General features: G+C 45.5%; 1 protein-coding gene across 2 annotated transcripts in view; it reads left to right on the forward strand.

Annotated features, from left to right (window-relative positions):
* Positions 1–13,917, forward strand: part of stau2 (staufen double-stranded RNA binding protein 2) — a 536,959-nt gene that overhangs the window by 495,712 nt on the left and 27,330 nt on the right. For both annotated transcript variants that reach the window (XM_041189442.1, XM_041189443.1), the window contains one exon: positions 13,291–13,379. In XM_041189442.1, the coding sequence (XP_041045376.1) occupies positions 13,291–13,379 (89 nt within the window). The remainder of the gene's footprint in view (positions 1–13,290; positions 13,380–13,917) is intronic.

Below are 13,917 nucleotides of genomic sequence, written 5' to 3' on the forward strand. Positions count from 1 at the left end.
TTAGCCCCCCTGCCACCCACCCACAAACCTATTAGCAGAATTATTTACTATTACTGAGAGACTGAGATAAAAACAAAACACTGTCGATGCTGAAAATCTGAAATAAAAACAGAAAGTGCTGGAAAAACTCAGCAGGCCTGGCAGCATCTGTGGAGCGAGAAAAACAGGGTTAACATTTCAAGTCCGTATGACTCTTCTTCAGAGCTAAGCAGAGTGACATTCTTGACCTATCCCACTCAAATAGCATCTTCTGCTGACTCATCATGAATTAATGTTGATGATGATTGTGGCACCATATTATAACCTGTGCCGTCTTTAAAGAAGCCTTTGCTTTTAAGTTTGGCAGAAACAGGGACAGTACAAGTGTAATGGAATTGATGACTTTATTGATGTATCTGAAAAGAAAACATTCAAAAAATACAGTATTTTAAAACACCTTAAAAGAGCTGACATCTATTACTATTCACTTGCTCACTAGCTTTACCTGTTCATTTGAGATTAATACATTTAATCTAATACCTTTATGTTGTATCTAGTCTAAATTCCAATGGAAATGTTAACAATAGACTTTGCCAAAGAGGGACAAGCTCTATTTACAAATGGATATTTTTCTATATTTTTTTTAAATCACTTAGAGACGTATCATGCATCAATTTTACCTGGTTCTCTTTTTGTAGTGGTTACTGATTTGGCAAGAAAAGCTGGGTTTCCTTGATAATTTACCTGATGATTTGTTGGCTGCATTTCTGTCTCTCCAATCTGCTAACTTCTCATCTACTGTAGTAAATGCTGGCAATACACATCAGGGGCAGAATTTTACATCCCACGGGTGGGAGTGCGCCCGACTCAATTGGGTGTAAAATCGCGCGAGAAGACATCGGGCGAGCGTCCCGATGTCATTGTGCACTTGTATGATCTTTAGCTTGGCAGGCACATGGGCGCAAAAGTCGGAAGCGCGCCCGCCAACAATTAAGAGGGCAATTAAGCCCATTAATGGCACAATTGTTTCCAATTTTTCGTGGCCCATCCAATCTTACGTTTGGTGGACAGACGAATTGGCCAGACGAACTTTGCATTTTTCATCAAACCTCAACCAAGGGTGGGATGAAATTTCCATAATGAAATTAAAAAAAAATAAATATCAGCTATATTTTCAGGTGATTGATTGTGATGCATGGACATTTTTTTCAGCTTTTAAAACTTTTATTTGATCATTTTCAGGTCTGCAGCTCCCTGAGGCAGCTCCTTCAGGGAGCTTTCTCACAGCACCTGCCCTCTTCCCACCCCCACCCCAGCAGCACTGAGCATTTCAGCACACGTTTCATGCTGGCTGACCGTTAATTGGTCAGCCAACGCGAAATCGTGGCTGGGGGTATATCACAGTCAGCGGTCCATTTCCCGACTGATCCTGGGCCCGCTGATTGGGCTCGCCCGCCAAAGGTAAAAATCAGGCCTAGGTCCATCAACATGTCAGGTGAATCCATCTTCAGAATTGGTATAATGCTGATAAGAAAGTCACTTCATGGAGTTAACCAGGACAAAGAGGAGACGTAAATAAAGGTGTTGTAAAGACTTTTACAAAGAAACAGTCAAAGGGTTAATAAACTGAAATAGATTTTAAAACACTGAAGAAGTAAAAATGCTGATTGGTACACAAAGGTCATCTTAGATTGTGAAAGAATTAGGAAGTCAAAAGATGAGTAAGAACATAAGAAATAGGAGCAGGGATGGGTCATATGGCATCCCCGAATCTGCTCTGTCATTTAATAAGATCGTGGCTGACCCTGTACCTCAATTTAACTTTCCTGCCTAATCTCCATGTACCTTGTTTTCCTTAGAGTCCAAAAATCTATTGATCCCAACCTTGAATATATTAGACAACTGAACATCCACAACCCTCAGAGGTAGAGAATTCCAAATATTCACAACACTGAGTGAAAAAATTTCTCCTCACCTCAGTCAGAAATGGCTGTCCCTTATCCTGAGACTGTGCCCCTTAGTTCTACACTCTCCAGCCAGAGGAAACAGCCTATCAGAATCTACCCTAATGAGCCCTCTCAGCATCTTATATGTTTCAATGACCTTTCATTCTTCTAAACTCCATAGAATAGAGGCCCAATCTACTCAATGTCTCCTCAGAAAACAATCCTCTCATCTGAAAAATCACATCCAGTGAATCCTTGTTGAATCTCTTCTAAGCCAGTATACTCATCTGAAGGTATGGAGATCAAAACTGCACACAGTACTCCAGGTATGGTCCCACGAAAACCTTATACAATAGCAGCAAGACTTCCCTATTCTTACATTCCAACCCCTTTGCAATAAAGGGCAACCTTCCTAATTGCTTACTGTACCTTCATGATAATTTCCTGTGCTTTCTGTACAAGGATACCCAAATCCCTCTGAACACCAACATATAATAGTCTCTCAACATCTAAAAACATTCATTTTTTTATCCTTCCTACCGAAGTGAATAACTTCACATTTTTCCACATTATACTCCATCTGCCACCTTCTCGCCCACAGACTTAACCTGTCTATAACCTTTGCAGACTCTTTGCGTCTTACTTTCCAGCCTAGCTTTGTGCTATCAGCAAACTTGAATACATTATATGCGGTTCCTTCATATAAGTCATTGATACAAATTGAAAATAGTTGGGGCCCCAGCACTGATCCTTGCAGCACCCCATAAGTACCTTCCAACCCAAAAATAACCTGTTTATTTGTACTTTTTTTTCTGTCCTTCAACCAATACTCTGTCCACGTTAGTATATTAACTTTAAACCCTTGAGCCCATGCCTTGTGCAACAACCTTTGATAGGCACTATCAAAAGCTTTCTGAAAATCTAAATATACTTTATTCACTGGTTCCCCTTTATCTACCCTGCTAATTACATCCTCAAAAAACTCTAATAGCTATGTCAAGTATGATTTCCCTTTCAAGAAACCATGTTGACTATGCCTAATCGTACTTCAATTTTCTCTGTGACCTATTACCACTTCCTTAATAATGGTTTCCAGCATTTTCCCAATGACTGATGACAGGCTAAATGGCCTATAATTCCCTATTTTCTCTCCCCTCCCCACTTTCTTGAATAGCAGTGTTCCATTTGCTACCTTCCAATTCACTGGAACTGTTTCAGAATTTAGGGAAATGATTTAGGGAAATCATAACCCGTGCATAACCCTACACCCAGCATTTGTGGAACCCTTGGATTTAGACTATTACGTCTAGGGGATTTATCGGCTTTCAGTCCATTAATTTTTTCAGTGCTTTTCTTTACTAACATAAGTTACTTTAAATTCCCCACTCTCATTGGACCCACAGTTCCCTACTATTTCTGTTATGTTTTATGTCTTCTCCTGTGGAGGCAAGCACAAAATATTTGTTCAACATCCAAACTGAACTGCCTGCTTCTGTCAGCAAAGGCACACAGATAAATCAATCAAAAGAGCCTTCCAACCAAGGCTATACCCTGAATCATTATCTACATGGCAATGTGACGTACATGGCCTGTCCCCAGGTAAAAATATAAATATAACTTAACTACCTTTTAATTCCAAAGTTTTCCTTAATTCTGGTAAACCATATTAATAATTTCAGTGTCTAAGGAGAGTTTTAAGACCCTCTTTCCCAGAATTGCTAGCTTTTAGCTTATTTTATGGAGCCAACAATAGACAGCCTGGCTCTACCACAAGGTCCAGAAATGGGTCAACTGTTGTTCCAGTTTTTTCACTATCAACTCTAAACTCTTAAGTCAACACGGCCCCAATCTTTTGATTGCTAATTGCTTTATGTTTGTTTGATTTGCATTTACATCAGAGCTGTTTTTACCAGTTTCCCATTTTCAGGTTCACCAGTTTCTCAACCAGATGCCCCCATTTATCTACAGTTCCATTATCTACAGTTCCAACTTCTATTTCTAAAGCTAAAATGTATATTCTAAAACATTTGAATTATGAACTAGATATTCACAACAGCAGGGATATTATTTTTCAGGGACACTATTATGAGCAGTCTTTCCAACAGTTTATGACTTATTGACATAGTTATAAAGCATTTACAGCACAGAAACAGGCCATTCAGCCCATTTATGTTCCACACGAGCCTTCTCCCAACCATCGTCATCTAACTCCACAACTTTCCACTCCTTTCTCCCTCATATGTTTATCTACCATAACCATCCACTTTTTTCTCCCTCATATATTTATCTACCTTCCCCTTCAATGCATCTATGCTCGTCGCCTCAACTGGTAGTGAGTCCCACATTCTAACCACTCTTCAGTTAACAAAAATTTTCCTGAATTCCCTTGTGGATTTATTAGTGAAGTTAATATAGCATATGCGTAGACAACAAAGTGTATTTGCAGGTATGCTGCACCTATTTTGAGTTATTGTTTTTGAACATAACTTATTGGAAAAGGAAATTTAAAGAACAAAAGGGGAAAAATATATACGCATGGTATTTTTGTCATAAAGGAGGAAAAGCATGGATGAGCAGTTTGAAAAGCTTCTTTTTTATTTTAATGAAAGAGCTATTTAACCTGAACATTGAAGGTAGTCCACTTATTACAAATATCGGACTAGAGATACAGTCCTGTGCCAAACTCATCAAGAGCGCTAGATACAACCGTTTCATTCCTTTACACAAACTATGAAGATGCTCAAGGCTGGCTTGTTCCCCAGGACAGAGGTACTGGACTATCTTTGGTACGGGTAGAATTCTACACATTCTTGCTTGTATCCATGACTGCAGCCCATTTCCAGGGTCAAGGCCATTTTACTTATTGAGGGTGGATGTTGGGGCCACATAGTACCAATGGAGCATTCACCCCACTTGGAGAGAAATTCCTATGCCTAATCTTTCTTAGACTATGTTCACTGGCCATACTAGCTGCAGATTCTGAAAAAATTGTAACAATTGAAAGCATTTTAAAATTGGTATTTGCATAATGGAATTGATTGCTCTGAAATTCCCTCCCATCTGACCTATCGTATCATAAGGCACGCAATGTCAAGACTGGAATAACTAAAATAACTTTTGTTAAACACAATAAAATTTGCATCCAAATATATCACTGCATCATGAAGTCATTCTATGTAATGTCATAATAAAAGTGATGCACAGCTGGTCCTGTTCTTGTTTCCTACAACAAAGCAGTACTTTTTTAAACTTTGATTCATGCTGGGCTCAATTCCGGAGGTGCAGGCTGCTTTCTATTACCTCTCTGAAGTAGCCATTCTCCATTCATAAATCTTGACAGTGATTGTTCGATATCTTAGTCCTATTCTGTCCTTATTCTGTGTACACGTACAAGCTGTTTGGATTGGAAGTGTCTGGATGGTTAGCAGTAATGGGGATGTGGAAGCTACCTCTCTTGTCATCTATTAGACTTTTTATAATGTATGTTAATTTCTTTTAATTGTGAAACAAACCACTGTACATTGAACACAGAAAGTAAAAATGTTATTTGCAGTACTTTTTATAAACATTTACTGTTCATGCACATTTAGCCACATATTCTCCTGAAACAATATTTGCTCAAACTGATGGATAGCTTTGCTTACTTTCTTGTTTAATTTTGGAAACTATACTGTTCCAAACTGTACATATGGGGTTGAATCTATAAAAGGGAATACTTAGATATTTAAAAAAATAAGATCATACGTTCAAATGGTAATACTAATTACAATTAATCAATATCCTAAACTGTAGCATTACTTAGAAATCAAAGTACAGAAAAATGCAGCCTGATTAAACGTATAAACAGGATAAAACCAGATTGTTTCAAAGTATGGCAAAAAATGGAACAAAACAACAGACATAGAAATAAATATAAGCTAATATTGAAAATACCAAGGAAAATAACTTCTATACGCAAAGACAATGGGCGGAATTTTCCAATTCCGCTGGCGGTGGGCATGATAGGTGGCGTGCAGGAAAATATGGCGGGACCCACTTCATGACAGCGTGAAGGCAGATCGCGATCATCCGCTTAGCCCGCCAATGGTGGGCCATGTTTCCCACCATCGGTCAGGGGGGAGCTAATTGTAATACATTAGTATATAATTAAAAGGCCATCCCGCCAGGCTCTTGGAACCCCACAGTATTGTCCATCCACATCTGCAGGAAAGCACGTCCACATGTTTCACAACAGCACGCAGGCGACGTGCACTTGGCAGCCTTCACTTGGGGGGAACTGAGGTGAGTGAGCAGCAGCGTTCTTCACCGCTCGCCTGTTGTTTACAGGTCTCAGAGGTGCTGGGGGAGCAGAGAAACTGATGCCTGGTCCCGCAGGAGACCACTGAGAGGTGGGGGTGTCTGGGGGCAAGTGCTGGCCAGTCTCAGTGGCGACTGCTGGTGGGGGGAGATGGGTCAAGTGCTGCCCTGGTGCTGCATCCTGCACTCATGCAATCAAGGTGGGGGGTCAGGGTAAGTGAGGGAAATGGCCACGCATTAGAGATCTGATCATGCCTCTGCAACTGAGACAGATCAGGCACAGCCACAGTGATATGATTGGGGTCAGGCTCCTAGCCTGCTTGTCCATGCAAGCATCAGGGAGGTACCAAAGGACCACCAAATGCTCCAAACCTTACCCCACCCGCCCATCCCACCCCACCCCCCAGCCCCCAGCACAGACTTCGAGTCCGCTACCAATTTATTGGACCACAGAGCAGTTGGACTGCACACATTGTACAATCTCCTCGCCAACGCTGGCCATGTAGCAGTCACTGCTGGAGGTGCCCACAGCCTCTTGCAATCTCAGCATCCTGGTTTGGACCAGTGTCCCCCATGTCGCAGGCTGACAGAGCAGCCATGTAGCGCACTCATCTCTGGCTGTCCGAGGGGTGACCAGCACTCTCTGGGAAGCGTTAAGCAGTCAGGAAAGGTGCTAAGTACAGCCATGATAACCATGTCTCTCTCTTCCATGGTACAGGAGGACCATGTCAGGATCATGGATCCTGGTGACCTAGCTGTATGCCTGATGGCCTTCAGAGACTGTAGAAGATGGAAGAGAGGGTGACGGAAGCACCTGACTGTGCAAAGGCAGGAACAGCAGCCGCATGAAGAAGGGGCAGCCGGGGCTCCCGCACACACTGCCCAGGAGTGACAGTGAGCCATGGCTGGTCGACGTCCAGTGACGCCCAGTGCATAGATGCTGCCTGCCATTCCTGCAGATGACTGAGAACCAGTGTCGCCGATGACTGCGCATGTCTAGGGATCCAGTGGCTCACATCTGCCACTTACTGCAGGACTTGGCACCAAGGGGACATGGAGGGCATCCACTACCAGTGGCTGTAAAAGTGACTGCAGTGCTCAATTTCTAAGCCAGTGGTTCCTTACAGGGCTCCACAGGTGACCTCTGTGGGATTTCACAATCCGCTACCCACAAATACATCCATGAGGTCACGGATGCCATCTTCTCCATGGCACACAACTTTGTGCATTTCGCCTGGGACTGGGACAGCCAGGATGCAAGGGCCATTGGATTAACCCTGATCTCAGGATTCCCACAGGTGCAGGGTGCGATTGACTGCACTCATGTGGCGCTCAGGTCTCCATCGCTACACATGGTGAACTTCATCAACCGCGAGGGCTTCCATTCACTGAATGTGCAGCTGGTGTGACCGCCAGAAATGCATCCTGCAGGTTTGCGACCGGCTTCCAGGAAGTGTGCACGACACCTACATCCTGAGTTGCTTGCAGATCCCTGCAGTCTTCCAGAGTCTACAGAGGCTGCAGGGTTGGCTCCTCAGGGACAAGGGCTACTCCCAGAGGCCGTGGCTGATGACAGCCCTGCAGTAGCCTCAGACTGCAGCAGAGCGATGCTATAATGAGGCTCATGCAGCAGCTCACAACTTGGTGAAGCAGACCATTGGGATGCTGAAGATGTGGTTCCGGTGCCTGGACCTGTCTGGTGGAGCCCTGCAATATAGTCCACAGAGAGTGTCACGCATTATTGTCGTCTGCTGCGCCTTTACAACCTGGCGCTGCAATGGGGTGATGAGCTGGCTGAGGAGGGGATGGAGGAGCTGCATGTCTCCTCCGATGAGGACGACGCTGACGGGGATGAGGGTGAGGGGGCACTTGGTGGTAACGACGATGGGGATAGGGCTCTCCAATTGGCTAGACGAGGCAGTCGCACTCAGGAGGCCCTTATAGCCGACAGATTTGTGGAGGGTGATGACGACATGCAGTGAGGTGTCCCCATAGATTCTCACATCACAATTGTGAATGTTTGACTCCAGCCTGGCTTATCTCAGTGCCAATACCCTGTGAGTGAATGCTCCTGCCACGGAGATGCAGTGGAGGCCCTAATAGTCGCTCGATTACAGGAGGATGATGACAACATGCAGTGAGGACACTCCATAGATCTTCAGATAGCCTCTGAGAATGTCTGACTTCTGTCTGGCTGAAGGCATCCCTCTTGTGCTCCATAATCAGGGTCATCTCAGAGATGCAGCCGTGACGCATCTGACGCTGTGTCCGCCTTCAGCACCTCAGCACTTCAGGAGCTGGTGCACAGCATCACTGGTCGCAGATACTGGTGTAATGGGGGCCAGCCCCACCTTAAAGGTACTGAGAGCACACAGAGAGTATGAGAGAACTCTGTGCTGCCTGCCCACTACATTCTGGCAGCAAGGACCAGCACTGCCGAGGTGCAGGCTTCAGTAATGTTTCCAGGGAGTGTGAGGCTGGATCATCACTGTGGTCTGAAGGCTGCATGGAGCACTTGGAAGAGGCCCTGGACTGAGACACCTGCCTTTTATCTTGTGCAGAAAGATTTCACATCTGAGTGACCAGAACACTGCTCATCAGAACAAGGAGCCAGGGTCAGGGAGACATTCTCGGGGGTTTATTGACAATAGTGAACAATATGTACAAGTGATTAAAACCCATGCCCAGGCTGTGCAACTAATTTTCCTTAACTGTCCTAACCCTGCTGCTACATCTTAGTACTCCCCGGACATCCACAGTGGAGGTGGAGGCAGCCTGCTGACTGCGATGACTTTGGCAGGCATCCTCTGGATGGCCCCAGCCTGCTTTTGGAGTCCTGCTGTGTGGCAATGGCATCCTCCTCGGCCTGTGAAGCTGGATCTTCGGAGGTCGCAGGAAGAGGGGAGTCAGATGGGCCAGTCACTCCCAGAGCCACCTGGGTGGATGACCCCGGAGCAAGCATTAGGTGATCCTCCTCCCTATGTGTTCTCAAGGGCCCCTAGCTGACTCCTTGAGTGGAAGGGGTAGCTGGAATGAGATCGAGCTGCCCAGCACCCCTCTCACATACATACGGTTGGGGGCCAACTACAGCATCAGTGATGGAGGTAAGCCCACGCTTAACAGGAGTTAAGGAGTGACATCCTGGACCATGGTCTCCATGGCAGCTGCCATCCTGCCAGCATTGACTTCAGTGCGTTGCAACACCGGCACTATCACCTCAGCTTGAAGATGGACAGACTTCTCCATCATCCCTTGCAATCTGAGGAGTGCAGCGGACATATCTTCCTGATGTTCCCGAGCTTGCCTTTACAGCTGCAGCAACTGTGCCATGACCGGTTCAGAGGCTCGTCATCTGACTCGGACTCAGCAACGTTCTGGCCTCCGGCAATCCTCCGAGTGCCAGGGACCTGGGAAATCCCTGCCTCCGCCTGCTGTGGATCAGAAAGTGCGATGTGCTCACCAGATTGTGGTCCCGAAGCTACTCTAAAGCTAGGTCCCACCAAGGTGTGTGTCTCTGCGCTGGTGGAGGGTGTGGGTGAGCGCTGTGATGGTACTTCAGGGAGGGTGCCTTCAGATTCCTCTACGAAGATTTCTTCGGGGCTTGATTGGAGGTCCTGGGTTGTGGACTCTGTCTGCTGCTTCCCAGATGTGCCTGCGAAAGCAAGGGAAGATAATTAGTGCATGGCAGTGGCCTGTGAAAGAGGACACATCACTCATTGCAAGGTTGTCTAATGGATGTTGCACTGCTGGATCCTCACTTGGTAGACCAGTGCCAATCTCATTGTCAGCACAGGACTGGTCCCGGTCATTGCTGGCCAGCCGGATGGCTCTGTTTTCAAATTCTGTGAGAACTTTGATCTCTGGCATCCCCCCACCTGTCTGCGAGGTTTCCCTCCTGTTGTGAGCCAGTTTGTCCTGCATGGAAAGAGATGGGGAGAGTGTATCAGGATGCCTCCCGGGCCAGATGATGAGCATGCCTGGCCTGTGTGGGTGGTGAGTGGTCCTATGGATGGGATGAGGACAGTGACAGTATGTGTGAGAGAGTGAATGGTGATGTCCCTTGCACTGGCAGTGAGTGAGGGCCCTGTGGGTGTGTGATGGGTTGTGTGAGTTGGGAGTAATGAATAGAGTGATTTACCCTGGCAGAGTGGAGGAGATCATTCATCCTTTTGTGGCACTGAGTGGCAGTCCTCTTCTGAAAGGCGTTGGAGCTGACCACCACTGCCACCTCATCCCAAGCTGGGTTAGTGACATTGCTACCCATCCTGCGGCCAGAGCGGGGGTTGAGCACATCCCGTCGAGCTGCCCGGCATCCAGCAGTCGCTTGAGGGGCCCACCGTTGAAGCATGGGGCTGCAGTCTTTTTGCCTTTGCTGGCCATATCTCCCAGGCAGCGATGGTGAGCTAATGGCGATGAGCGCTTTGCTGGCGACTGCCTTTTAGAGATGGTGGCCAGCATGGTGCAACAGTGGTGTGATGGCAGGTGGGTGAATGAGAGCCCACCCACCATGGAAACAGCGTGTGTTGCAGGAGTGAATATATAATAAGGCAGGCTTAGTAAGATACGGCGTGAAAACCTGCCATTTTCATCAGCGGATGGGTCTCCATTTTAACCGCCTGCACAGCACTTCATGCAATTCTGGATAAATTCAGCCCTAATATTTGGAATAATCCAGGAACAAAATAATAAAGGCAAAAACACTGGAATTGTTCAAAATGCAATGAAGGGAGAGTTAATGTACTAGTGGGGATCAGCTCCATTTGGTAAATTGCCTTTTCATATCTCTACTTTGCAACTGAAGCAGTCCATGTCCAATTGCAGCAAGACCTGGACAATATCCAGGTTTGGGCTGAAAAGTGGCAAGTAATATTTGCGCCGCTCAAGTTCCAGGTAATGACCATTTCCAACAAGGGAGAATCTAACCATTGCCCCTTGACGTTCAATGGCATTACCATCCCTGTATCCCCCCACTATCAACATCCTGGGAGTTACCATTGACCAGAAACTGAACTGGACTAGCCATATAAATACTGTGGCTACAAGAGCGGGTTAGAGGCTAGGAATCCTGTAACTCACCTCCTGACTCCCCAAAGCCTGTCCACCATCTACAAGGTGCAAGTCAGGAGTGTGATGGAATACTCCCCACTTGCCTGGATGAGTGAGGCTCCCACAACACTCAAGAAACTTGACACCATCCAGGACAAAGCATTCTGATTGATTGGCACCACATCCACAAACATTCATTCCCTCCCCCACCAACGCACAGTGGCAGCAGTGTGTACCATCTACAAGATACACTGCAGGTATTCACCAAGGCTCCTTAGGCAGCACCTTCCAAACCCATGACCACTACCACCTAGAAGGAGAAGGGGAGCAAATAGATGGTAACACCACCACCTGTAAGTTCCCCTCCAAGTTACTACCATCCTGACTTGGAAATATATCGCTGTTCCTTCACTGTTGCTGAGTCAAAATCCAGGAACTCCCTCCCTAACAGCACTGTGGGTGTACCTACATCAAATGGACTGCAGCGATTCAAGAAGGCAGCTCACCGCCACCTTCTCAAGGGCAACTAGGGATGGGCAATAAATGCTGGCCCAGCCAGTGAAGGCCACATCCCATGAATGAATTAAAAAAAACATTTGGGGCAACAATTTCCCCCCTTTTGGGGGACATGTGGGGTCGGGCTTGGGCGGGCGGGCTTCTGATTGGTGACCCTGGTTGGGGGTACGCCGCCTTTTTACATGGGTGGGCCAGTTATGGCCCTACCAGGGTGACATCTGCCAGGAAGTGCTATGCACTCCCTGTGCAGGCTAGGGTGGGGGCGCAGATTCCCTGAGCTGGGAGTGCGCTGTATCGCACATGCGCACGGAAGAATGCACAGCTCTCCTTGAGGCAAAGTGCTGCCTCGGAGATTGACTCACATTTTAAACTTTAGATAAAGCTGAGAAAAAAATTTCCCTGCCATGTCCCTGGGACATGTCCATAACCTTTTATTTTAAAATAACATGAGATTTTTAAATCCTCATGAAACCTCATCCCGCCCGTGGATGAGGTTTCATGCTTTTTCAGAAGCCCGCCAGGGCTTCCGGCCTGCCCGCCAACCTTAAGATTGGACAGGAAGGTCCATTAATGACTTCAACTACTTTGTTAATGGCCTTAATAGGTCATTGACTGGTGGGCAGGCGCGTAGCCGGCCGAACTGAAAATCTGAATGACGCGCCGTGACAATGGGACGCACGCCCAACATCACCCCGCGTCACTTTACGCATCGGCGAGTGGGCCCTGCCCCCGCTCGCCAACTGGAAGATACAGCCCTTGGCTTTTTTTCTCTAGGGACTGTTTCTAAAACATGTAAATACGTCATTATTACAATCTCTTGTACAAAACAAAATCCTGACTGTATATCTAATATTGTATTTGTTACTGCCCTTTGGTATGAACCACTTCATGAGTGGCTAAAGTTCACTCACGAAATAACATGGAGAATGCAAGGCTGGGAGACAGCTCATTTTCTGGAATGAACTGTAAGTCAAACTGTTGACCTAAAATGTTTACATTTTTCATGTGTATTTGCAAATTACTGACTTAATTAAAATTATGAACACTTTGAGTTTGAAGACTCCCATTCCTTTTAATAAATTAGATCCTTATTCATGGTGCATAATAAATTAACCAGTGCAGCCTATGCTACTGCTTGATCGCTGCAAAAATTTCAATATAAGGACTCAAGTGGAGCATAAACACTGGCATGGACTGGTTGGCTGAATGGCCAGTTTTTGTGCTATATATCCTATTTAATCCTAAGTAATATATTTAGTACAATTACTTATGCAGTATTTCAGGGTAAGTATTAATTATAAGGTTTAGGCAGATTGGGCTGACTGTTTCTAACCCTCTGGAGATGAGCTAGGAAGTGGGTGGGTGGTAAAATGGCGACAGAAGGTCTCTAGAGGGAAGCCATGATCTATAGCTTTTGGGTTCTGAATGAGGACAAAACATGACATAAACATTTTCAAAAATTGTGCGTGCAGTGAGGCTTACCCAGGGTTTCTTTTTGGTTCCGCAGGCAGCTTTAAGTGCCTTGAAACAGCTGTCTGAACAAGGACTCGACCCAGTGGAGGGTGCAATCAAGGTAGAAAATGGGTCCATTGAAATGTAAGTACAGATTGGTATGCATTAAGAGTACACTGGAACTCTTTTATAATTATTTTTCTTTGCTTTGGTTAAGGATATAGTAAACAGATGATACCAATGCAGGAGACAGAACAAATAATAAATAGCTATGCAGCCTGGTTAGAGAAGGATTTAGGAACTGAGTAAATGGCTGGTAGATGGAACTCAATGTGGATAAGTGTAAAATAATTGTTATGGGAGCAAGAAACCAAGTGAGTAGCCCTCAAATATTAGTGATATGAGGTGTCAAAAGGCTAATTTGTTCATTTGACTTCTTTGCCCATCAGTTTATTGGAGATCTTAACTCATTTAAAATGGCAGATAAATGAATGGTATACAAAGTTCTTTAGTGTCCCTCCATAATATCCTCAACAGCGACTTGTAGACTGATATGTGTCAAATGGAACTTTGATGCAGAATTACCAATCATGAGATCTAAGGACTAAAATGTGAAAAACTGTCAAAACTACTTGTAAAGTAAAAAAGATGTCAGCCTTAGCTGGCTGGCAGAACTCTCATC

The sequence above is a fragment of the Carcharodon carcharias genome, chromosome 6 (genome assembly GCF_017639515.1).
Source record: "Carcharodon carcharias isolate sCarCar2 chromosome 6, sCarCar2.pri, whole genome shotgun sequence".
Lineage (NCBI taxonomy): Eukaryota > Metazoa > Chordata > Chondrichthyes > Lamniformes > Lamnidae > Carcharodon > Carcharodon carcharias.